This window comes from Vidua chalybeata, chromosome 1, assembly GCF_026979565.1.
Source record: "Vidua chalybeata isolate OUT-0048 chromosome 1, bVidCha1 merged haplotype, whole genome shotgun sequence".
NCBI classification, from domain to species: Eukaryota; Metazoa; Chordata; class Aves; order Passeriformes; family Viduidae; genus Vidua; species Vidua chalybeata.
In genome coordinates, this window is record NC_071530.1 from 53709712 (window position 1) to 53735945 (window position 26234).

The 26234-nt window shown below is 38.2% G+C and overlaps 1 protein-coding gene across 1 annotated transcript in view; it reads right to left on the reverse strand.

The window, feature by feature from the left end:
* The window catches only part of LOC128784970 (succinate--hydroxymethylglutarate CoA-transferase-like), a 48784-nt gene that overhangs the window by 11058 nt on the left and 11492 nt on the right, over nucleotides 1-26234 (reverse strand). The window contains exon 5 of the mRNA XM_053936981.1: nucleotides 25826-25946. Coding sequence (XP_053792956.1) covers nucleotides 25826-25946 — 121 coding nt within the window. The remainder of the gene's footprint in view (nucleotides 1-25825; nucleotides 25947-26234) is intronic.

The window sequence follows — 26234 nt, forward strand, 5'->3', positions numbered from 1 at the left end:
AAGAAATTAAATTTTAATTTAATAAAACTAAGTGTTTTCTAAATAATTTCAGCTTGACAGGCAGCTGCCTAGATTCTAAATCTCATGTAAAGCTTTAGATTTTTGTAAAACAGAATCTGCAAGGAGCAAAAGAAAGTTGCACCACACTAAACTCCTATTCAACTCCCAAAATCCCCTTCCTATCCCTTGCAGTAGGAAGATAGGATTTCTTCTGATACCTGTCACATCCTTATGTATCTAGAATTCAAAATGATTGCAGTATGAGCTGGTATTCTCTACTGCAAAATGTACAGTTTCACAATGAAACTGAGTACAAGACAATAACCCCCAGTTAGATTTCCAAGTGTTTCCTAAAAATTGTCATTGTCAAAGCATTATTTAATCTGCATAGCAAGCTTTTGAAATGGCCAGAAACAGAGAATCACACAGAATCACAGAATGGGTGGAGTTGGAATAGTAAACAACTTGTTCCTCATGTTCAGGGGGAACATCCTGTGTATCAACTTCTTCCCATTGCCTTGTGTCCTGTTGTTTGGCACCATCAAGAGCCTGGCTCCATCCTGTTGGCACCCTCCTTTCAGGTGCTTAGAGACACTGATGAAGTCCCTTCTCAGTCGTCTCTTCTTGAGGCTGAACAGGCCCAGCTCCCACAGCCTGTCCTTGTAAGACAGATGCTCCAGTCCCTTAATCACCTTTATTGCTCTCCAAAGGAACCACTCCAGAAGCTCCATGTCATTCTTTTGCTGAGGAGCCCAGAACTGGACACAGCGCTCCAGATGTGGCCTCACCTGGGCTGAGGAGCAGGAGCAGAAGGAGGAGGAAGAGGAGGAAGAGGAGCAGGATAACCTGCTGACCTGCTGGCAATACTCTTCCAAATGCACCCAAGGAGACCATTGGCTGCCTTGGCCACAGGGGTTCACTGCTGGCTCATGGACAGCTTGTTGTCCACCAGGACCCACAGGTCCTTCTGTGCAGAGCTGCTTTCCAGCAGTTTGGCCCCCAGCCTGCATGGTGCAGGGGGTTATTCTTCCCCAGGCACAGGACTCTGGAGTTGCCTTTGCTGAATTTCAGGCACTGCTTTCTGCCCATCTCTCAGTCTTCCAGTTCTTCTCTTCCATCTCTCTCAAGGCCCTTTTGAAGACCATTTTGAAGCCCTCTGTGGTATCTGCCATTCCTCTGAGCTTTGTGTCACCAGTGAACTTCCTGAGAAGGCATCTGCCCCTTCATCCGAGTCACCGATGAACAAGTTAAACAATCCTGGGCCCAGTACTGAACCCTGGGGACACCACTTGAGACAGGCCTCCAGCTAGACCCTGTGCCACTGATTACAACCACCAAAGGACTATTTGCTTATTCAGCATGGTCACACCTAAATCCTCCTGTTCTGACCCTGCAGCCAAGTCTGTCTTCTACAGAATAAAGTGTAGAAACCTTTACTCTTTGAAACTTTTTCTGAGCAAGAAAAATTAACTGGGTATGAGAAGTATGAATGAACTGGCACTGGCTACTTTGTGTCAGCTTAAGGGAAACATGGGCTTTTACTGGAGGCATTTACAAAGCAAATGCCACAGCTTTCCACCAGCCATCCTGTACCCTTAGCTCAAACAAGAAGGAAGAAAGAGACTTTAACCAATTGGAAAGTTCTGAAAAACAGAGGATGCTAAATAGTCAGTAAAGATAAATTCACACATGAAAAGTTTTAAAGCACTTTCTTAACCAAGATCTCCACTATCACTCTTTGTTAGTCTGCAGCATTACATAGTGTATGATATGAGACATGCTGAATGTAACATTAAAAAATCACCATCTGTCTGTGCCTGCATCTACTTTTTTTTTTTTTTTTTTTGTATTTGGTTAAATAACAATTAAAGTTTTATAAAATAAGGTGGCTTATATGTAATAATGCAGCTCACAGCTGTTCTAAAAAGTCTCCAGCAGTTTGATGGCCAAACCTTTGATATGGAGCAACAAGAGAAGACTTAAGGTGCCTAAAAATATTTATCTAGTAAAACTGGAAAATAATCATTTCAAGATAAACAGTAAATTATGATAGCACTAAGATACTCATCACTAGCTATGGGCATTGTAGAAGTAACTTTACGCAGGACACTAATTGCAGCTGACTGAATATTTATTAGGTAAAATGAATTGAAGCATATAAATTTCCTGTGAATATTGGCAATATATACACATTGCAATTATATCTAAGAGTCAGATTGCTGCTATTATCTGATTAAATTACATTGGTATTAATACACCACAATTCCTGGCAAATAGAAAGACTAAAAGTATTTCTTTCTCCCAGATTTTTCTAGTTAAATCAGACACACATATTAAAAAAAAATAAAAACAACACAAACACAAAAAAAAAAAAACCAAAAAAAAAACCAAAAAAAAACAAACAACAAAACCAAAAAAACCCTCAAAAACATCTTCAACAGGAAATAAATCTTAGCTTAGCTACTATTCTGGGGTTGGTGTGACATTGTGACATTTATCCATGATGAAAGGGCCAATTATTCTGAAACATGGAAATTACTTCTAAAACAACAAAGCTTATAGTTCTGGGCTTAGTGTGCAGGAGCCATGTGATGGCAATCAAAGTTGGGAACATAGCACAGGAAAAATAATACTTTCAGGCATCATATGGGACAAAATTTTGGGGGAAAAAAATAACATGTCATAACAAACTACTGTTAGTTTATCCACTTTTAAATGGTCAATATATTTATCACATAAGAGAGACATAATTTGCTTTACAATCCACTCTAAATTATTCTGTTCTGAGAAACAGAAATAAATATCATGAAACAAGAAAGGTCAGGCTGAAGATTACAAAAAAAGTAATGACAGTAAAAGTTGCTGGACTGTGCAAAAGTGTTATTACCCAAATTACCAAATGTTCAAAAATGTCACACTAAATGTAAAAATGCTAGCAAAAACAACCCCAACCCAAACCTGTTTCCAGAAAGAACTCTGTTAGAAAAACAGCCTAATGTGTTCTTACAGGTTTAGCTTTCTAATACCATGTCAGCTTTATTTCATTTTTGCCAGATGACAGTGGGATTTTTAGATACATTTATGGCAGACATTCTTCATAAACTTTTAGAAACCAGGCAGACCAAAAAACAATTTTGTCCCATACAAAGTTTCATGCGTCTGTAGGTTCTGAGCTATTCCAAGATGTTTACAGAACACACATTTGAACACCCTATTTCCTTGCCTAGGAGTTACTGATGATACAATGACAGAATTCCTAACATGTATAAAAAAATTCATTTTGGCTAGGAGCTGCCTGAAAGCATCTGGGATAAACAGGCACTACTGTGTTGCAATATCATAAGTTTAGGGACAATCACTCTAAAGGAAGTATTTTTACCTAGGTTAGTTCAGATTCATTTGGGATTTTTATGAAGATTAACAAAAATGTTTCTATATTTCTCAGCTTGTTGTGCATTTGATTTGTATTTCATGAAATTTAACAGCCCAGGATAGCGGGCCACAATTTGCACCTTCAAAAAAAAAACAAACGAGAAAGAAGTAAATCTCACAAAATTACTAAATGCAGAGAAACTGGAAAGGGGGAATGAAAACTCATTCAACACCTGAAATTGCTATTCTCACTTCTTCAATACATTGTGTTTTCAAGCTAACGATGGCCTCATAATTAAATCTACAGGATAGCCTGAGTATGATTTTCTGTGTCATAAAAAGAAAGGTCAGCATTTCTTATTATGACCTGTGTTTAAAATATTTGTATCACATGCACGAGAAAACCAAAAGCCATAATTTCTGCACTTCTTCATGATTTGATAGCATGATAAAACTTTATAAGGCCAAATATAAAACACGTTGTACTAAAAGGATAGGAAAAACCAACACGCAGACATGTTGTCAACACAGACCAATTCCCTGTAGTTCAATTCCCAGATGACAAATGACATTACAAAATCAGGCTGTATAAGATATTCTGAGCAAAACATAGAAAAATATGTTCAACATAGGCATTTCTACAAATAGGAACTAAACATTGTCACAAATTCAATCCAGATAGATAGCTATCCCTGCTGAATAACAAATTAATGAGAAACACCTTTTGGCTTGTTCTATTGCCAAAAGAAAATATTCAATTAAAGACAGCTTACATCTTTACTTAATAAAGATTAATGAAACATGCAGAAGAACACAAGCAATTCTCTGAGATGACAAAAGCCAAAGTTTAACTGAAGCATTATAAGAAACTTTGCAGCATCAGAGCTGCCAAATGCATTAGCAAAACGAGTAACGATTTTTGGAAAATGCATGCCATGTGTTGGTCAGAAGGAAAGGAAGTACAACTTCCTGAATAGGCAGGCTTACAGGAGATCAGAACAGTTACAAGAAAGGTGAAGTCAGAGCAAACTGTCAAGAGAGATGAAAGGATGTTAAAAAAAAAAAAAGCCTTAAGTCAGCAAGCAGAAAATCTGACCAATCTGATAAAAACATTTCATTTCCCAATTGATGATTGCAAATGAGTACAATATTTATTGCTTTTACATATGTTGATTTAGACATTCTAACCCTGTCTTTTGAACAAAATCAGGTGTTCTAAGTTGGAAGGCATAGATAAAACAAAATTGTTAAATCAAACACAAAACTCTATGCTAAGATTTAGCTACTGAAGACTAGAAGAGGACAAACAACAGCCTCTGCCAGCTGTTCAACTCCATTCAATTTTCATGTGATCTGGGTACCCAGACTCACACAACTCCTGTTAAGGCACCAACCACACTTCTGAGACACAGCCACAGACCATTTCAAACAACAAAATCCTTTTGGTTTTCAAAAGGCTTTTAATCAGCCTGCAAAATCCTAGGCCATATTTTCTAGTTTTATAACATGCAGAATATAAGTTACAAGAAAGCAGTCCTTCCTTCCATAGCTCAAACTGTAATTACTCAAGAGATGCCATCACTTTCTTTTGTTAAGTCAGTGAAAGTTTAAGTTGCCACTCTGAATTTTAAAGCAGAAGCAGCTTCCCCATCTAAGTGGGGTCACTCTTCTACATGATCTAACAAATTAAACGTGTCATGATGACGATTTCCAAAAACAAAGTTTCAATTAAAAGCTTTTAGATGACACTGAGATTAGGTATTCAAACTTTACCCCCCACCTTAAAGGAGGCTGATAGACACCCAAATTCCCCATTGCTATTCTGGGTTTACACAAATATTCCCAGCTGAACACACTTAAAAGTAAAAAATCACTCCTTGTTCCATGCTTGGCACGGATACAGCTGATATTAGGACTACAAATATTTACATAGTGAAAGCTAATATTAAAATAGTGAAGTGAATTACTCCCACCAGTGTAGCAACGGCATTTACCCAGAACATCCAGGCTGCAAAATTTACACAGAAACTGAGGCAAGCTGTCTCTCCTAGCCTCTGTGTGTCCTTACCTACTTTGCTAGGACTTCTCTGCCCGCTCAACTCTACCACACTATTATGACTAAGGTAAGGGAGCAAATACTTGTGAGAAATATCTGGCTAATCTGGAAATCAGTCAGGAGTCAACAGAAAGACATCACACTTCAGCTCAATAGATATTAATAATTTTACTACTTCTTATAGTGAAAAAATCATGTAAAATTAAGAATTATCTACAGGGTGTATTTTCTATGAATATTTATGATGCTATAGCCAAGCAGCATAGTGTTAGGATAGCCTCAGAGAAGTCTTCTGATAAGGACATGATTATCTATGATCCCATGACAGAAATGTACGGTAATTACTTAATTACATAATTATTTCTCATCTGAAACAGGTGATGTATGTTCTAAAGTGGATATTACCTGAACAGACATCCATTTGTTGTGACTGTACATAGTTATGTTGACAGACAAATCTGTGCAGCAGTGTCCAATGAAGGAGTTGACCTCGACCAAACACTTCCTCTGGGGGTTGCATGTCCGTGGCTGAGAATACATACTATGACCCTGACCTCTCCCTCTAAGATCAAATACATAGTGCCTCAGGGGCAGATGCTGGAAAAGCATATCAAATTAACTCAAAACCAGTATGTAATTGTTTTTTAAACTTTCCAAAAATTTCCTCAAAAATTTTCAAAACAAATCTATAAAGTTCCCAAAGAGAATTAAGTCATATGGAATGCAACATAGTCTTAGAATCCCAGGCTGTCATTTAAACCCTTTCAATAACTTCAGTGATATTTTTTAAGCCTGATTTTAGTTCTCTTTAGTCTACACACACAAAATATGTAAACAGAGGAGATATGGTAAAATACATGGTCTGGAAATAAAGATATTTACTCTTTTCAGTTTTAATCTTAAAAGAAGTTCAATTAATTAATAAATTCATTCCCGTATATGTTAAGATCATTATTTTAATTTTACAGAAATACAAGAAACTGACAAACAGTCATATATTATATGTTCTGATCAGGCACATGATATATAGGACCCCTTCTTATTGTACAAAGAACATAGTTTTGTATGAATAAGCCACTTGTAGTTGCAGTTTCATAAAATAGTTTTGGAAGATGTAGTCTCTTAAAAGAGTTTACAAAATTTTGGCTTCCTGGTTTCCTCTTGAAATGGTGGTCATGTCACTGTAAGACAAAATTACAATGGCACTAGGTATCCTTATCCTGACTTTGCAATACCCACAAGGACTCTCCTAGAAAAGAAAGCCATCCTCTATGTTAGAAAGCTTTTCTAAATGTTTAATAGGAATCCTTTTTTGCAAAAATTTGAACAGTCACTTCTTGTCCTATGTATAACAGATTATTCTTTCCTCTTTACAAGAGCTTTTACTTACAAGAAGACTTGTAAGTTATCCACAGACCTCTTCTCATTACATCCTTAATTCACAGTAACATTCGCTACTTCCTATGTCTGTTTTCCCTACAAGACAGCTCACAGATCAATGGGTTTAGCTGTTGGCATAAACACTGGAATACAAAATGCTGTTAATGATCATGTACATGGAAAAGTGCCAGATTCTGACACTATCTAGGTTTCTAAAAATGACAAAAAACAGGCTATTTTTCAATCGTTTATGTCTTCTACACCCAAGACTAGTTTTTTTCTGTTTGCTAGCTACTGACAGTGTTTTATTTTATAACAGTATTCTAAAAACACAAGTAATGAAAACCATATGCTTACTTGGAAAACATTTTCAGGTCAACAGCAGCTACTTATAGTCTTCCTACAAATCAAATAACGCCCACAGACAATAACGTGAAAGGGCACAACAAAGACACTGGATCTTTTCACCATTTTAATTAGTTATACTTGTTTCTTTGATGAAATCACAAAACTTCACCATTTGAAACAATGAAACAAACCAAACAAAGGAAAACTCCTGCAATCTTCATGAACTAAGTCCATCAGGCAAGGAAACGAGATTAACAAAACAAGATAAAGCAGATAAGAATGCTATTAGACAGGAGATTCCCTAAAAAATAACTCATTTGGAAACAAGCAGAGAATTTTTTATTAATAACAAACAAAATATTTCTTATCTTTTCATGATCAAACTCTTCTCTTTAGACTATTACAACCCAAACACAATAAATACTGCTTTACAAAAGCCTGCTGCATGGCTTCTGAAGACACCTAAAATCTTCCAGCTTTGTTTCTGTTAACATAGCTAGGCACCAGTCCAACCATAATAGCTACTGAAAAACAAACATTAAACCATCAGTAAGTGTCTTCACAGTTGTACTGTGCTGTTCATATCCAGAATTTTCAGCGTCTAATCTGTTTTCATTTGCTGTAAACTAACCCAGTGTTAAATCTTACAAATCTCACAGGCTGTCTGTCTGACATTGTATTCTTCATTAGGACAGAGTCCAAAATTCTGAAGTTTTTGATTTTATACAAAATACTGCTACTTAGATGGAAGAACAAGCAATAGAGTGAGAAGGCATAAGAAAAATATTACTTTCATGCACTGCTGAAAGTCAATACTTAATATTAAAGCAAGGAAGAATTATGACTGGTTCATTAAACTTTTTATATGGTTCATACTGAACAAAGAATGGGAACACAGTGTTTCAGAAAAGCACTCATTTTCAACTGTTTCTTGTTCCTAAACTCACAGTATTTTGGACATTCAGGCTATGTGTGACTGAAAAAAATAATAGTGCAAAAAACAGCTAAGCCCTCCTGCTAGGATGCCAAATGGCAGCTCAATAATTTACAGGGAAAAAAAAGTTAATGCACTCTAGCTGCTGGTGGTGTGTTGATAAGAGAAGCAGCAAAAAGTCGAAGACTTAGTGTCACTCAGCTGAAACGCTCACCTTCCTGAAGATGTGCAGCAGATCTGAATCCTGCAAGGATATCAATACAACCAACAGAAAAGAGATTCTGTCAGCTCCCATATATTTCTCAGTAACCCTTTTTCAATTTGCCACCTCTCAGTCTCTACCCTTTTCATACTTGCTTGTTTTACTGATACATTTCAAAAGTTTGGTCGGTGTCAATGCCAGAGCCCTTTATTACTTTTGAAGTACTGGCAAAACCCTGCAAATACAGGACAAATGCAGCTTTCCAGACCAAATTGTACTAGAATGCAAAACCATTTACAGAGAAACATCTCCAAGAAGAACAATTTTACCAGCAAAAGAAAAGTTTTGTCAATATAGTAACATATTTGCTTATGGCTTCTGCCAAAACAATTAAACCAGTCAATGTTAGCACCTCTTCACAATCCTGTCCAGCACAGCTGTGCTGACAGAAGTCTGTTGCATAGAAAACAGCCTATTGCTCAGTTCCAAAAAGTTTGTCAACCAGCTGAATTTTATATAATCTTCTTTTGAACATATTTGTTTTGGTCTATGCTAATTTTGCAAGCAGTATACAAACCCACCAGCAACAAGAATATGCTTTAAGTAGGAAAACTAACCTTTGGTTCTGCATCATGATACAGCATAACTACATTAATCCTATAGAAGGAGATATTTGAAGTTTGGTAAAACATCCAAAAATCCAGCTTTGTAGTACTTATATTTCAGTCACTCTAGATTTGAATACACATTTTTGTGCATGGTACAGGTTACAAAACACCGTTGCCATTACCATTAGAAAAGCATAAACACTCCAAATTCAAGTTCATTTTGTTTCTCCTCCAATCAAGAGCTACAAAGCTTAGTTGCTCTGCAACACACCTCAGTCAAATCTTGCTTGTTCACGTTTTACTATGCAACCTCTTGGCAACTCATGTTGTCCAAAGGGGCTGTAAAAGCATATTTAAACAGGTTTAAGCATAGAGCACCATGGAAATATGAAAACAAATGGAGAAAAAAAGACCGGCTAGATGCATATTCTGTCTCCAGAAACAGAGAAAGAGAGATGACAAGATGAAGAGGCTAAGCCTAATATTATTCTGGAGTACTATCCAGGTTCCAACAGTTTACAGCTGATAGTCTTCCTGATTAAGTAGATAAAGTTAATAAAAAATTCCCTGCTTAGGAGTAAAATATACAGAAAACCTTTGCAATTTTCAGGCACTATAGGTAGGCAGGCACTTCAAACTTACCTAATCATAACATAAGCAAAAAACTAAACCAAAAAGAAAACTGAGTATTTTGAAAAACATTACAATACTTTTAACACACAGTCCCAAAAAATTCAAATCCTATGAATCAAGCTTCTTGAACACGTGGTTCTTAAAAAGAACTATGAAAAATATGTGAACAATAGAAGCAGAAGTAATTCAAAGTAGTCCCGTCATCTGTCACCTGTTTGAAAGTCTGATCAGCAGTGAAGTCATTGTTTCCCAGTCTTCATCACAATCGTTAGGATTTTTTTTCAGTAAAAGTAGATATCAACACAAAATAAACAAATTTTTTATTTAAAAAAAAAACCCACCAAATACATTTCTAATCTCAGTAAAGAGAAAAAAATAATCCTGGGTCTAATAGACCTATTTAATGCTTTTCGTTTTTGTCTAGAGAAGCATGAGGTAAATGCCTCCTTGCAGATGGATCACCTTTGATACAAAACAGCTGTAAAGATTTAGGAGATCTTCAAAAAGAAGAAGCAGCAGAAATTAGGATCAAAATTTTTATACACCATCAGAAGGTACATTCTGTTTTTGTGGCTGTGTTTCTGTAGAATAGTAATTGGCACCATGAGCTAAGAACAGAAATTAAAAGCTCTCATTGGTCGTCCTCATTTAATTCTGAATAAAGCAGTCAACTGTGGAAGGCTATAACAATATTTGCTTTATTTTATATATATATATAACATTTACAATAATTAAATGTCATGTGTTTAGGATTGCAATTTATACTCCATATACTGAGTACATTACCCTCAGAAGAAAAAAGGGCCACAAAGGGCCAATTCTTAGGCATCAGACTGTTTTGGAATGGGTCTCGTACCAAGCACAAAGAGGTTTGGGACTGCACAGGTTACCTTCTACAAGACAGAATAAAGGAGAGGCACAAAACTATCTGAACATGTACTGCTCAAATGAAGCAAGTCCTTAAAACATGATACTTAAGGGCTATTTTCAGAAGCATCAGCTATAGTGCTGCCTCACTTTAGATCAATGGACATCTATTTCCAGAATTTCCTTCCTAAAGTTTTGCAGGTACACAAATTATCTTTTGATCCTAAAAAAGTACAGTGAGTGAATCAACGCTACATATTGCTACACCATGATCAATGGCTCAATTAGTTTGGCCACAAAAGTAATGCAGCTATAATACTTGAGTTCTAATTTACCATGCTGGTTTAGAGAGAGCTCTTGTTTTTGTTTCTACACAACACAATTAAATTATCTAAATGTACTCTGACTGGCCTCAAAAGTTCCCTTTCGTAAAGGAAAGAACCTACATGAACAGATCAAAGTAGTTCTCTCAGGGAATTTACCCAGCAGAACTATGTACCATCTAAAACCATCACTGATACACCCATGCACTGCTGTGGCAACTGATTCCTTTCTTAGAAACAAGAACTCTTTCTTCATTCACAGGACCAAGTTACTTCTTTTTTTTTCTAAGTTTTAGAGAAAAAGTACTTTTTGGACATCACTGAAGTAGTATTTTGATATATGAATTCTGACAATTAATTTTCACACATAAGCAATCATTTTGCTGCTTCACACAGAACTTTTCTAGCTCAGCCAAAGGGAAAAATTGACACAACTTAAATACTCAAATGGCATAGGATTTAGTTTTTTGGGCTAATGCACAAATCTGTTTAGATGTCTTTCTTTTAGAAAGAAATCAGATATCTTGAACTTATGAGATAATACTACCTCTTCCACATTAAGTTTTTTAAAAATATTAAATTGTTGAAATTCTGCTTGTGAATGCTGTATAATACAAATAGATTAAAATTGTCTCATCATTTTCTTTAGTGGCTTTATTCATATGGTGAAGGTGGGAAGAAAGGAGTAATAGCTTGAAAAACCTTCCTACTGCCAGCAAATCTTCCTAATGCCTGCAAGAACTGGCTCCTTGGCTTTGATTTACATCATGCAAACTTTCAGTCAAGAATTAACTTCCTTGTGAGGTTATGTCTTTACAATAATTAACACTTGTGCTATATAAGTTTAAACTGTTCCCAATTCTTTCAGAAATTCATATTTAGAATTAATACAATCCGAAAAGACTCAGTCCATTTGATCGTATATTGATGGCCACCTCAGGAATCAGAGTAATTACACATGAGATGTATAATAAATTGTTAGAGCTCCTGTATGCCATAAAGGTGGTTCTTTGCTGTACAAGGAACCAGATACCAATCTGCACAAATATACAGTTTACATTGAGAATTACAAAGCAGCATATTGGTACAGTGCAGAAAAGCACCAAAGTATTCAATATCCATATAATTTTTTTATTTTGTACACTGTATATGTAGTCCTAATTACTTAAATCTCTGAAAACAGAGATAATCCACTTCTCCAACTTATTTTAATTACTATCTCCCAAAATTTTTTCTTGAGATTTTCTTTTATTAACACACTCATTGTTTGAATTCCAAGTGGCATTTTGGCTAATTCTATGCAATAAGCAAAGGTTTTTGATGCTTTCACATACTATCAGAATCTTCATTTCAGAACTGCTGTGTGCAAATGTACAGAACACTTTAGGAAGAGATGGTTAGATGGCCAACCACAGTACTTCCTTCTGATCACAGCAGCATTTCTTTTAAGAACAAACCTGACGTTCCAAGCTACCTTTCATACACAATGTTTTTTACTTATAGATTGTTCTTCTCTCAACTCTCTTCCATTTTCCACAGTTTTTGAAATGTGATACCCAGAAGTGGACTTCACCTTACAACCTTACCAATGTGGAGCAGGGTAGAGGAACAGTCCTTAAGGCCATATTCATCTTTATCCAATCCAGTATGACACTAGTCCTTCATCTAATGATATCATCACTGACTCATGTTCAGCTTTGATCATTCCCCATCCTTAAAACCAAGTCTTCTAAGAACCCTCTTCTAACCCAGTGCTCCCCATACTATATTAAAATTACTTGATTATTTTTGATTAAGCACAGTACATTGTATTTATTCCAATCTTTAATTCTACCCTTCCTCTTTTATTTATGTAAACAATTTGGTCAAGGTAATCTTTAATTTTAGTCCTGATGTGTAAGTTGACTCCTTTCAGCTTTGTGGGCTTTCAGAGCTGCATAGAGCTCTCAGGCCACTTAAAAATGGACCTTTTACATTAGGACTTCATCATATGACTGTGCTGTGTTGAAACAGAAACTGTTAGGAAGGGTTCCAGTTTGAGGCTTCAGTAACAAGAACTGAGCAGAGGCCAGTCCTCCATGACTCTTCTGAGAGTTAGCCAGACCCCCAGGAAAAGTTCTAAAGGACAGTATAAGTCTGTAAGGGAAGTGATGCCTTCTACTTGTAAATCACCTCCAGGTTCTTCCTGCCTCTCAAGTCTAAATCCCACAAGCCCCAGTAGCACATGATGGCATCAGAATTTTGGGCTCATCCACATTGCAATCCATCACCTATATTAAACAAAACAAAAAAAAAAAAAAAAAAATCCAGCAACATCAGCTCTGAAGCATTTTCTTCCATTGTCATGAAGTACCTATAGTAAGCTATAAGATTGCTTCTGATCCTCTGGAACCAAGATTTTATTATTTGTACATCATATTTTCCTAGCTTTTCTATGAAAGAATTACTCAAAAGTGTCAAAAACTTTATTACAGTCAAAATACATAGTACAAGTTTTATTATCCTTATATAGACAACCAATTGCATTGTCTTTAAAAAAAATTGTGTATCTGCTAATTAACTTGTCAAAAAATGGTCTCAGACTATTTTATCTCTGGACCCTCTCTTAACTGCCCATACAGATAACTTCAAGCTATCAAAAAAAAAAAAAAAAAAAAAAGGCAGATCTTCCAGCTGCATGAAGTAAAAATTAACAGATTAGAGAAGTTTAATTTTCTTTTCCAGTGCTGGAAGGCTCTATTTTTATTAAGTCAAGCTCAGGTAGAAGCTTCATATTTCTCTCCTCTAAATGCTTTATTCAATCATTGTGAGCACTGAAGTTCAAGGCTTGCAAACTTGTGACTTTTGTATTTACTTAAGAGCTGTATGATGTTCACAATTTTCCAGACCTCCACCCTTATTCTTAAAACACATTAAGAACTACTGGAAGCACAATACCCAATTTGTTCTGACAGTGCCTCTTTTACACATCAGACAATGTGTTATTAATTTTCCATTAATAGAAAACAATACATTTATTGAAAAAACTCCATGAACATGTTTTACTGAATACTGGTGCCACAATACTCAATATCTATTTTTGCATTTTCCAAATTCCTTAACATCATGGTTTGACGCTGACGCAATGCCAGTGCCCCATGAAAACACACCTTCCCCAAATGAGTGCTGTGAGATGCAATCAGGAACAGAGCAGAGCAGGCTCGAGCTTAGAAACAAAGGAAAAAAACTTTATTAACCTGCCACTACAATAAAAGACACACACTGAATCCAGAATGAAAACCCTCCAAAACACTCCTCCTCCCCCCACCCAATTTCCAACAAAACACAGTGAGACAAAACTTGGACCCTCAATCAAGTTACCACCCCTTAGATAATCAATACTCAGTCAGAGGAGTACCATAGACCCCCCAGGAAACACAATTGCCACCTCTTGTGTTTTCATGTCACACATGGCACCACCCGGAGAAAATCTGCCATTGTGACACCCTCCTTTCCATGTCACAGTGCTCTCACCACTGTGCATAGACCAAGATTGCTCATAGGGTTCCTTTTAAGGATGCTTTGCCAAGGACCAAAGAACAACAGTTTCTCATCTTGGGACAACAGTCCCCCCCATTTTCTCCTCCCCTGGGGCCGAGGGTCTCAAGAATCTCAAGATATCTTCTTCTTCCTGGAGACAGAGGGCACCACCACACCCTCCTCAACTTTTCTCTGTTCATTCCACTCCTGTCACTCTCCTGGCATCACTGCAGCAGGTCACTCTCTTAGCTCCAACCATTGCATCCCCCTAAAAATGCAGTCTCTGTTGCAGGCGAAATTGGTTCAGTCTATGGCTACACAAGAAAAGTCCAGCCAAGGCCACTCCATCATCTCCTCCCACCTAGGATTCTTTCCCCATCTTCTTCTAACATCTTGGGCCCCAGGCCATCTCTCTTCTCTTTCAGATCAAGGAGGATTAATGTTTCACAAAGCTTTCATTGTCCAAGAAGGGCTTTAAAGTCTTGGGCTCCCAGGATGGCTGAAATCTTGGCTCCCAGAACTCCAACTCCCATGGCTGGGCACTTTCCCCCTCCCACATCTCTTTTGCCTCTGGCGGCGTACTGCCAGCACAGTCTCTGTCTGTCTCACTCTCTCTCCCTCTGGGGTGGTGGGGGGAACAAAGACATCTCAGTGTTTCTCCACCCTTCCATCTGCAGGGGCCGACCCTGTTCCAGTCCCTTCACACCCTGGCCTACCTCTCTCAGGCTGCATGGCTTCCCCTCCCCACTCAGCCTGTGGCTATGCAGGGGAGAGTCTGCACTCTTCACTGACCAGAGCCAAATAGAGTTCCCCTTGGAGTTCTCTGCTTCTAACCCCCTGTGTTCTCAGAGGCGTGTCCAATGCCTTCAGTGGTCCAATGCCTTCAGTGGTCAATATCCAAATCTGACCACTGATTGGTTTGACCTCAACTTCCTGAGAAAACTCACTTCCTTGTCAAACCAGGACACTTAACTAACACATTCTCCAAATTCTTGCTGTTTTTAATATACTTAAAAGTCAGTGATAACTGTAATTATCAGTTAATTCTTCTAATTTCCAATTCATTCTGCATATCATCCTGCTTGAATTGGCTATTTGACTCAACCAGATGTTTTGCAATGCAGGTGAGTTTTTTACCTTCCTTTTTGTTTGGGGTTTTTTTTTGTTTGGTTGAGTTTTTTTGTTGTTGTTGTTGGTTTTTTTTCTTTTCTTTCCCTCCTCAATTTGTTGTGCCTAGGTTTTTTGGGGTTTTGTGTTTGTTTGTGGGTTTTTTTGGTAATTACCAAAAAAAAAAAAAAAAAAAAAAAACATCCAAAGAACTTTTTTAGCAACTTTGGGGTCACAAATTTTAAAAATTGTTGAACAGATTAATGCTCAAGACCATTCATATAGCTGCTATTATTTAGTTAGAACTACAACCATTGCCCGAGTCAGCTTCTGAATACCTGATTTTTGACTAGCATGCTAACAACAAATCATTTACACCATCAAGAAACTATTTTGCTCAATGATTTTTTAAACTGAAGCTATCATTTTTTTGGCAGGTAATCTATCCATTTTTATCAGGTAACTATATCCAGACTTAAACTATATAGAAGCCACAAAAACATCAATAATCAGGGGAATGAGTGGGCATGAAGACACACCCACTCAAACTTATGTGTAATTTTATGGGCCAGAAACGTTTGGTAAGAGGGAGTCTAAAAACTGTACCTAATCCAGGCAATTCCACATTTTACCACAGTCAGTTCACAAATTAGAGGATCTGAAGGACACTTTGGCTAGCCTTTGCCCAGCAAAACACATTGCAGTTGTCTTTTCTTTCCTGTTGAGAAAATACTAGAGACAAAGTAGCATATGCGTCAAAACTATAACATTACGTCTTCTCAGGGAAAGCCACTACAAATTACCTGTACAAAACAGGATACTGGGAAGTACCAAATGCTTGTTCTTTTAAGCTGTTACTAAACGTTATGTAAATGGGTGGAGTGAAGAACTATTTTTATAGGTTAACCAGAATCACTCAAGAGACACAGAAGTTTTACTTAATTTTTGGAATGTGTTCATTTATAAATCTTTACAACTTTGCATACATTAAATAAAAGCTACATATAAAACAATTCCAGATTCATGCCCATAGAAAACTCAGGTGACCCACAACACTTCTATAAAACTTTTGTTACTCTTTCCACCTAATTTTTCCCTTTTTAGCAACATACTGTTGCCAACAAACAAACAGTTTGGTGTAGTCAAAGTGTATGTCAATTCAGAGTCAAATCAGACTAAGTTTTGTGGGGTAGAGAGTGCAAACCCCCAAGAAATATAAACTGTTACAGTAATACAAATTTAATAAAAATACCAATTCCAAAAACTTATCTTCATAGTTACTTTTGGTTGAAACTATGTATATTTTCATGTCTGGTTCTCTACAATTATAGCTATATACAATAACAGATCCCAAAGAGTCATGATCAGCAGCACAGGGTCTAGCTGGAGGCCTGTCACAAGTGGTGTCCCCAGGGTTCAGTACTGGGCCCAGGATTGTTTAACTTGTTCATTGGTGACTTGGATGAAGGGGCAGATGCCTTCTCACTGGTGACACAAAGCTCAGAGGAATGGCAGATACCACAGAGGGCTTCAAAATGGTCTTCAAAAGGGCCTTGAGAGAGATGGAAGAGAAGAACTGGAAGACTGAGAGATGGGCAGAAAGCAGTGCCTGAAATTCAGCAAAGGCAACTCCAGAGTCCTGTGCCTGGGGAAGAATAACCCCCTGCACCATGCAGGCTGGGGGCCAAACTGCTGGAAAGCAGCTCTGCACAGAAGGACCTGTGGGTCCTGGTGGACAACAAGCTGTCCATGAGCCAGCAGTGAACCCCTGTGGCCAAGGCAGCCAATGGTCTCCTTGGGTGCATTTGGAAAAGCATTGCCAGCAGGTCGGTGGAGGTGATCCTCCCCTTCTACTCAGCCCAGGTGAGGCCACATCTGGAGTGCTGTGTCCAGTTCTGGGCTCCTCAGCAAAAGAATGACATGGAGCTCCTGGAGTGGGTCCATTGAAGATCAACAGAGAGGAATAAGGGACTGGAACATATCCCTCACAAGGACAGGCTGAAAGAGCTGGGCCTGTTGTGCCTTGAAAAGAGAGAACTGAGAGGAGACCTCATTAATGTGTATTGATATCTAACAGGGCAGGCACCAAGAGGATGGAGCCAGGTTCTTCTCAGTGATGCCAAGGAATAGGACAAGAGGCAATGGGCAGAGACTGATGGACTGGAAGATGCACCAAGTGATCAAGCACTGGAACAGATTGCCTGAAGAGCTTGTAATGTCTCCCTCACTGGAGATATTCAAGATCCAACTGGACACAATCCTATGCTGTGTGCTCTAGGATGACCCTCCTTGAACCAGGAGGTTGGACCATATGATACACTTTCAATCTTACCTATTCTGTGGTTCTGTAATTCTGTATTCAATTTCTTTCATGCCTAAATACACTAATAAGTCTTTACAGGAGTAAAATTTCCTTAAAAGGCAGAATACTAAGCATCACATATCCTAAGAAAAAAAAATTACAAAAAATAGTAAAACAAGATTTTTTTTTTAATATCACCAGCAACATACAAAGCAACCTGCATATGATATAAAGTATTATTTCCTAGAAAATGAGGAGGAAATAAAACCTGCACAAAAAGAAGAATAATCACAATTCACATAGATTAGCAGAGCAAAGGGCTAGGGTAGAGAACCTGAGAGGAGTATGTTTCATCATTCATAAACAAACTGTAAAATTCTTTGAAAACATATTACCTTCAGAGACTTTAAGAAAAAAAAAAATGTTTTGATTTGGAAACCATGTTGTCCTTTTAAACAGTGCCCTCTCCTGTTCAGAATTAAACTGTGACTTTCCAAGTGACAGTGTCACGCAGACCATAATAGAAGCATTCACTCCCTTGTGACCTGTACATGATTTTCTTTAACCATCCAATTTTCCAGAACGTAAACCAATCTCAGCCACAGAACTATTAAAATATATTACATTTAAACTCGTTCTAGCCAAGCAAAGCCAGCTTGTGAGTAAGAACAGGTAGTTTGGAGCTCAAGGGTACTCAAAGCAGCAGGAACATTGGGAAATCTCCTGGATAGCCTCAAAACCCTGCAACACTCACTGCAAAGCTGTATAGATCCAATCAGAGTTCTTTGGATAAGAAACCCAGTTTGCAAATCACAACTTGCAAAGTGCCATAAAAGAGACAGCATCTGGCATACCTATGTCTAAACTTTTCACCTACATATGACCCTGGACTTACTGAAAAAAACACACTATATTTCATTTTACTGTCACTGTATATAATTTTACTATTTGCAATTGTCCAAAATTTAGAGAGGCAACTCCCCACAAAAATTATTCCTGTATTAAAGAAAAATGGCTCAATATTGTTTAAGTTATAAAGTAGCATATTTTCTGATTTCTAAGAAATATGTCTCCTAGATTTTTTTTTCCTGCTTAAATATGTGACAATTCACCAGAAGTAGTCACCTCCATATATGTTTCATTAACAAAAAGTATTTTATGTAATGGAGTTCAATCTTGAATTTTAAGTTGTATAAGAATGAGAAGTTTGTATGCTTTCAAAATTTCTCACAGAATGTTTCAGCTGTTTTTAAAGACAAAACCAAAAAAGGAAGCAGGTTTGTTTTTCTACATTTAAAAATCCACAAATTACAGTTGCTTTCTTAAAACACCAAGAATTATTGTTCTTTTAAATGAAGACTTGAAAGAGTAGGAGACCTTTTGGCCATGGCTCTGGTTTTTTTTAGTGTTCTTATTTGTTGGCCATCAGAATTGATGAGAAAAGGAGGATAGAAGAAACATACACTACTAGAACTTGGATTAATTAGATTTCATGGTGATACCATAGCTTAGAGCAAGGAGGGCAAAGTAAATAATAAATGAAAAGTAAGCTGACAACATCTCTATGATAATTTATGTACCAGAAAGAGAAATAATGAAATGCATACAAGTGTTGTTATATTACAGATGGCACATATGAACCATTCATAGCCACAGGACCAATCTGATATATTCTGAAGACAGCTCAGCCTGATCTGGCTCACATCAAGCAGTACAAAACAGTAATTCCTATATAACAGGATTCACAAAAACAGTATGTCCTGGGGTGACTTTTTTGATGCTTGTATCCCCAGTCATCTGTTCTGTTTATGCTGGATAATAAGTCTTGCACCTTTAAGACTGGTTCTGAGAGCAAAAGGGGGAGAGAAGAAGTACAGAGTTTGTTATCAGAAACTGCACTTGCTCCCCTGCATCCTGCTCCTGGACTGTGTTGTCTGTGGACAGACAGATGGCAGGACAGAGCTCTCCTTTGCTTTTAGTTACTTTTTAGCTAGCTGAGGCAGAGAAGTTCCCTGGAGTTGGGTTTTTCTTTTTCTTGGAACTGTTTAAACCTGCTCTAGACTGAAAACCAAGAAGAGCACTGGCAGCTTACACCTGTAAGGTGGACCTGGGCCACAGAATTTCCAGCACAGGAGGAACTGATAACAGACTGAGTGAGCCAAACTGCAGCCCACAAAAGGGACTTTCTGAGTTTGTCATTTCTTCAGATTGGCAAGAGGTTTTATTGTTTAATATTGTTCATTTTTTGTGCTGGTGAATGCTTTGCCTGTTAAACACTTTTTTCCACTTTTCTTCAAGGAAATCTTTTCCTGAACCAGTTGGGGGAGGGCCTGCTTGACTGCTTCCTAGAGGAATCCCTTTGGAGGTTTTCTCCCAAATTTGCCCTAAACCAGGACAAATACAATCACAAAGAGTGCAGCACTCCAGCATCTGAACCACTTCAAGGATCTGGCAAATACCCTAATCCATAATAGGGTAATGGCTACTATCACTGTAACCATAATTATAAAATGCCAGCAGGTGCTGAACCAGCCACTGCTGAGTATAGAGGGACAATCACTATTTTTGATACAGGCCAGGATGCCACTGGCCTTCTTGACTACCTGGGCACACTGCTGGCTCAAGTTCAGCTGCTGTCAATCATCATGCTCAGGTCCCTTTCTGCTGGGAATCTTTCCAGCTGCTCTTTCCCCAGCCTGTAGTGCTGCAGGGAATAGTTGCAACCCAAGTGAAGAACCTGGTTATTTCACCTTACTAAACCTCACACTATTGGCCTCAGCCCATCAATCCAGCCTGGCCAGAACCCTCTACAGATTTCTACCCTCCAGTAGACCAACACTACTTCCTAATTTGGTGTTGTCCTCAAATTTACTGTGGGTGCACCCGATCCCCATGTCCACAACATCAGTAACCTTATTAAACAGGACTGGCCCCAATACTGAAGCCTGGGGAACCCCATTTATACGTAGCCACAAATTGGATGTGGTACCACTGTGGATATTCTCAGCTCAGTCAGAGACAAAGAGAAAGGTTTTCTAACCAGGCAAGAGCCTGGGAAACAGTTGGGAAAGAATGTAAATAATTCTCTAATCTATCTTGTTATTCACATTGTTTATAGATATGCTCTGCCACTGTGCGTCATTCACTGCACACCAATGGTGTGACATGTTTTTACTCTAAGACCAATGAAATTAATCTTCTCAATGTTCTCTATATATAGAGCAGTATATTTGAAATAAATCAGAGCTCATTTTCTTTGCCTTCTGATCTGGAGTTCTCTGTTCCCGTCCTGCTCAACAGCGACAGTACCACTGACCACCACTGTGGACTGTGGGTCCAGCCATCCAGCCAGTTCTTCACCCAGCAAAGCGTGCACCAGTCCAAGCCATGGGCTGCCAGCTTTTCCAGGAGAATGCTGTGGGAGACAGTATCAAAGGCTTTGCTGTAGCAACATCCACAGCCTTTCCCCCATCCACTAGGTGGGCACTGGTCATAAAAGGAGATCAGGCTGGTCAAATAGGACCTCCCTCTCATAAACCGGGCTGGCTGGGCCTGATCCCCTGGCTATCCTGCATATACAATGTAATGCACTCATGATAATCTGTTCCATAACTTTCCTGGGCACCAAGCTCAGGCTGACAGGCCTGCAGTTCCCTGAATCCTCCTTCTGGCCCTTCTTGTGGATGCCCACCACACTGATCAACCTCTGTTGATCTGGGACCTCTCTGGTTAGCCAGGACTGATGATAAATGATGGAGAGCAGCTTAGTGAGTCGTCCTGCCAGCTCCCTCACTACCCTTGGGTGAATCCCATCTCGCTCCATGGACTTGTGAGTGTCTAAGTGGCACAGCAGGTCACAAACTAATTACTCCTGGATTACAGGCAGTCTGTTCTGCTCCCCACCCCATCTACCAGCTCAGGAAGATGGTTGATAACCCATGTTTCTATTGAAGACTGAGGCAAAAGAGGCATTAACTGCTCAGTTTTATCCTTGGTTGCAATATTCCTCTTTACATCCAATAGAAGTTGGAAATTTTCCTTGGCCATTCTTCTGTTTTTAGTGTATTTATAAAAGCACTTTCCACTATCTTTCACAGAGGTGGCCAGATTGAGTTATAGAAGAGCTTTTGTCTTTCTAATTTTCTTTCTATGTGACCTAACACCCTTGTAGTCTTTCTGAGTTGCCTGCCACTTCTTCCTAAGGTAATAAACTCTTTTTTTTTTTCCTCTAAGTTCCAGCAAAAGCTCCTTATTCAGTCAGGTAAGTCTTCTTCCCTGACAGGTTATTTTCTGGCATGCAGGGACAGACTGCTCCTGTGCCTTTACAATTTGCTTCTTAATGTATGTCCAGCCTTTCTGGCCCCTTTTCTTTTTAAGGGCTCTTTCCCAAGGAACTCTCTGAACCAGCGTCCTGAACAGGCCAAAGATCAGCTTCCTGAAGTCCAAGGTGTGGAGGTTTTGTTGACCCCTTCCTTACTTCACCAAGAATTGAATACTCTATTATGTCATGGTCACTGTGCCAAAGATGTCATCTGACCACCACATTTCCCACCAGCCCTTCTGTTTCTAAAATGCAGGTCTAGCAGGGTACCCCTCTTGCTAAGCTCACTCACCAGTTGTGTCAAGAAGTTGTCTTCCACACACTCGAGAAACCTTCTAGACTGCCTCCTCTCCACTGTGTTGAGTTTCCAGCAGACATCCTACAAGTTAATCTCCCACAAGAACAAGGGCTAGCAATTGTGAAACATCAGCAAGAGCCTTACAGAATAGTTCATTCATCCCAGTTGGGTTGTCTATAATAAACTCCTATCAGGATGTCTGCATTGTTGGCCTTCCCCCTGATTCTTACCCACAGATCCTCAACCTTGTCATCATTATCCTTGAGCTCTATACAGTTGAAATACTCCCTAATGTACAGAGCCACTCCATCACCTTCCTTGCTTGTCCTTTCTGAAGTGCTTGTAGCCATGAATTGCAGCACTCCATTTACATGCCACATCCCATTTCATTTCCCTGATGGTAACTACATCACAGCTTTCCTGCTGCACAATGGCCTTCAGCTCCTCCTGTTTGTTACCCATACTGATGTAGATGCACTTTAGCTGGGCTATCAATTTAACCCCTGACACAGGCATGCTACCTCAAGTTTATCTCTAGTGGGTCTGGTCTTACCTGCTTCCCCCTTCAAACCAAGTTTAAAGTCCCCTCAATTATCCCTTCCAACTCACAGGCCTAGAATCACTTTTCACTCTTTTAGACAGGCAAGCCTCATTTGCCTGCAGCCAGCCTAGTGCTGATAAACTATCCCATGAGGGAAAAAGCCAAAATTGCACCAATGGCACCAGCCTTTAAGCCATGTGTTGATCAGGGCTTTCCTGTTTCTTTCAGCACTCTTCCCTGCTACTGAAAGCATTGAGGGAAACACCATCTCTGCCCTTATCCCTTCACCCAGTCATCCCAATGCCATGAAGTCCTTTATGGTTGCCCTAGGAACTGTCACTGCTGACCTGGAAACCCAGAATTGGGTAATAATCAGAGGGCTGAATCAGTCCAAGGAGTCTTCTAAAATTATCTCTTACTTAGGCCCCAAGGAGGCAGCAGATTTCCCTGTGGGACAAGGCCAATCAGTATACAGGGCCCTCAGTTCCCCTCAGAAGGGAGTCACCTACAACAGTCACCCATCCTTCTCTTTTTACAGCTGTATTTGTAACGTGTCTGATTGACTTATTTGGCCCAGAGAGACCTTCACTATCACTTGCTTGACACTCGATCCCAGAGCCTCATACCTAATCCCATCTCTCTTCACAAAAAAAAAACCCACAAAACAAAAAACATCAACCAAAGAAAAAAAATTTAAAAATAAATTAAAAAAAAAAAAAAAACCAACCAAAAAAACCAGAAAAAAACCCAAGCATATTTGAATGCAGCAAAGTCAACCACAGCACAAAATAGTTAGGCATTGTAATATCTAGAATCACATCACAGAGGTTTTCAAAATCAATCAGGAATTCTTCTTTAATCAGTTTCCTACCTGATTGTGCCTTCCTGCATATCAGAAATGTGTATTTGGTCTTAGTCTGGTTGCTTCTTTTAATATGCTTAGATTGAGGCTTTGCTATTTCCTGCCTTAACTCAATGGATTTATGAGCTGATTTTTTTTGAGGGCACTGGAGTTTATGTCTTTATTCCTAAAAGATGCATCACCCTTAAATAAACATTGCTTATTACCTGTTGAGTATCCAAGACTTAAACAACCATAATTTAAGATTTCAAGTTGCTTTATGAATGCCTAACAAACATCACTTAGCTCTTACATCCCAAACACTTTAAACTTCAAGTTGCCATAGTCTATGAATAAGGCTTATGTGTTTTCCATTATAGAACATAACTGTAAGTTATGCATTACACAAAGCTCTAAACAGAAAGATTATGTGATTTTTGTTCAACTTGCCTTCCAATCAGTGAAAGCAGAAATAAGTGACCTAGAAGTATAGAGGTGCTATTTGATCATATAAGTATATGGTTAGAAAAGCAAAGGCTGACCTGGAGTTGAATTTGGCAAAAGACACAAAAGACAACATGAAAGGATTCTGCAAGCAAATCAGCAACAGAAGGAAGACTAGGGAGGACATGGACCTATGGCAAAATAAACAAAGGCTGGATGCATTTAATGCTTTTTTGCCTCAGTATTTACCAAAAAAAAAGATGGCTCTCAGGAGTCTTAGGTCCCTGAGCCTAGAGGAGAAGTCTGCAGCAAGGAAGACTTACCCTCGGTTGAGGGAACACTTAAAAGACATAAAAGTATGCACCCTTGTAGCAGAGGACAACAGTATTTTGCTGTGCACTGAGAAGAGTGTCAAGCAAGCCAAGGAGGAAGATCCTTCCCCTCTTCTCAGCACTGTTGAGGCCACGTCTGTAGTCCTGTGCCCAGCTCTGGGCTACCCAGTAAAAGGCAGACATCGACTTAATGAGGCAAGCACAGAGTCACAAAGGTGATTAAGAGACTGGAGCATCTGACACAAAATGAGAGGGTGTTGTACCTCACGCAGATTGTTTAGATGTAATTTTAATTATGCTTCATCATTATGGGTATAACAACTAAACGAAAAAGCAAACAAGAAACGCAAATCCACTTGACAAATTCTAGTTGTAAGATTATATGCACAAGGAAATGTGAAAAACATTGTAGTAACTAGCCATTGACCAACCTAAATAGGTATTCAAACAAAGATTCTCAGCAAGCCCTGAATATAATTGTCTTTCTGCTCTTGACATCTTCAAACATTTGCCACACAAATATGATAAATACACCACAAAAGACTGAAAAGCTATTTGATTTCTATTAAATAACATCCATACCCAGTAACCAAAAAGCCAATCTTCATTTATTCTGCAGAAATTGAAGAGAAAAGCAGATTTGTAACTAAGATTTTAAAACAGTCTAAAAATATCTGTAACTTCTGCTGTTATTTAATTGCATTTTATTATTAGACTTTTTATTTTAGTGCTTGATTAAGATTTTGGGGGGTGGTTTTTGTTGAAGTTTTTAAAGCAGTTTTTCGGACTTAAAATTATTTTTATATGAATATCAGCATATGTGGGTCTCCTTCCTTTTCATTTTTCCCTGCTTTTATTAAGTACATACAACTCTGCTACTGTTACAGTTACCAAAAATTAGACTGTAAAAATGTCATGTAAAGCTTCCATAAACAGGTAACTGCACAATTCTGAAAAGAGAGATACTTCAGGGCAGTAAAAAATACTGAGATTACCAGATTTAAAACACACAATATGTAAATTGATTCAGTAAAACTGCTGGGAGAATAAACAAAACAAAACAAAACAAAAAAAAAAAAAAAAAAAAAAAAAAAAAAAAAATTAAGAAATCTCAGTTTTCAGCTAGTTTAAAGCAAAATCCAAGGAGTCCAACCCATCCTGGTTCCTTTGAAATCAATAGGAACATGTCAGGCTGGTATGGCAATGACACTGAACAGCTACTAAGCTGTTGACATGGTTGCTTCCTCAAAAGTTTTCTATACCTGTTTTTGAATTGAACACACTTAAACTCTCAATTTATCTTAACTGACATCAAAGTAACATACTTCTATACAGCCACCTGATTTTTATAACACTTTGATGGAAATAATGAACATAAAGAATTGAAAATAAAATACCTGTTATTGAACAGTACACTGTGTGAGGAGCAATCTTTTTAATGTCTTCATAACCTAGACCCATTTCAGCCAGCTTCCCAGGGACAAAGTTTTCCACAAAAACATCAGATGCTGCTGCAAGCTTTAGAAAAGAAAAGGACGAGTAAAATCTGTTAATTAGCTCCCAAAAGTCAAATAAATTCCTATGTAACTTAATTTTAAAATCTTGCTAATCAAAATGGCTCTGGTCTTCCTGATAAAAAAAAAGCCTATAGAGATACTTTTTTGCCTGTCAGATTGTGCATTTCTGCAAACTACATATTAGAGATGCTGCATATCTAGAAAGAAGACTGTCAAAATCCTAGAGTGATTAGACAAAACTGTGATATTATCAGTATCACATCAATTTCCTGAGGCTTGACAACAGTTT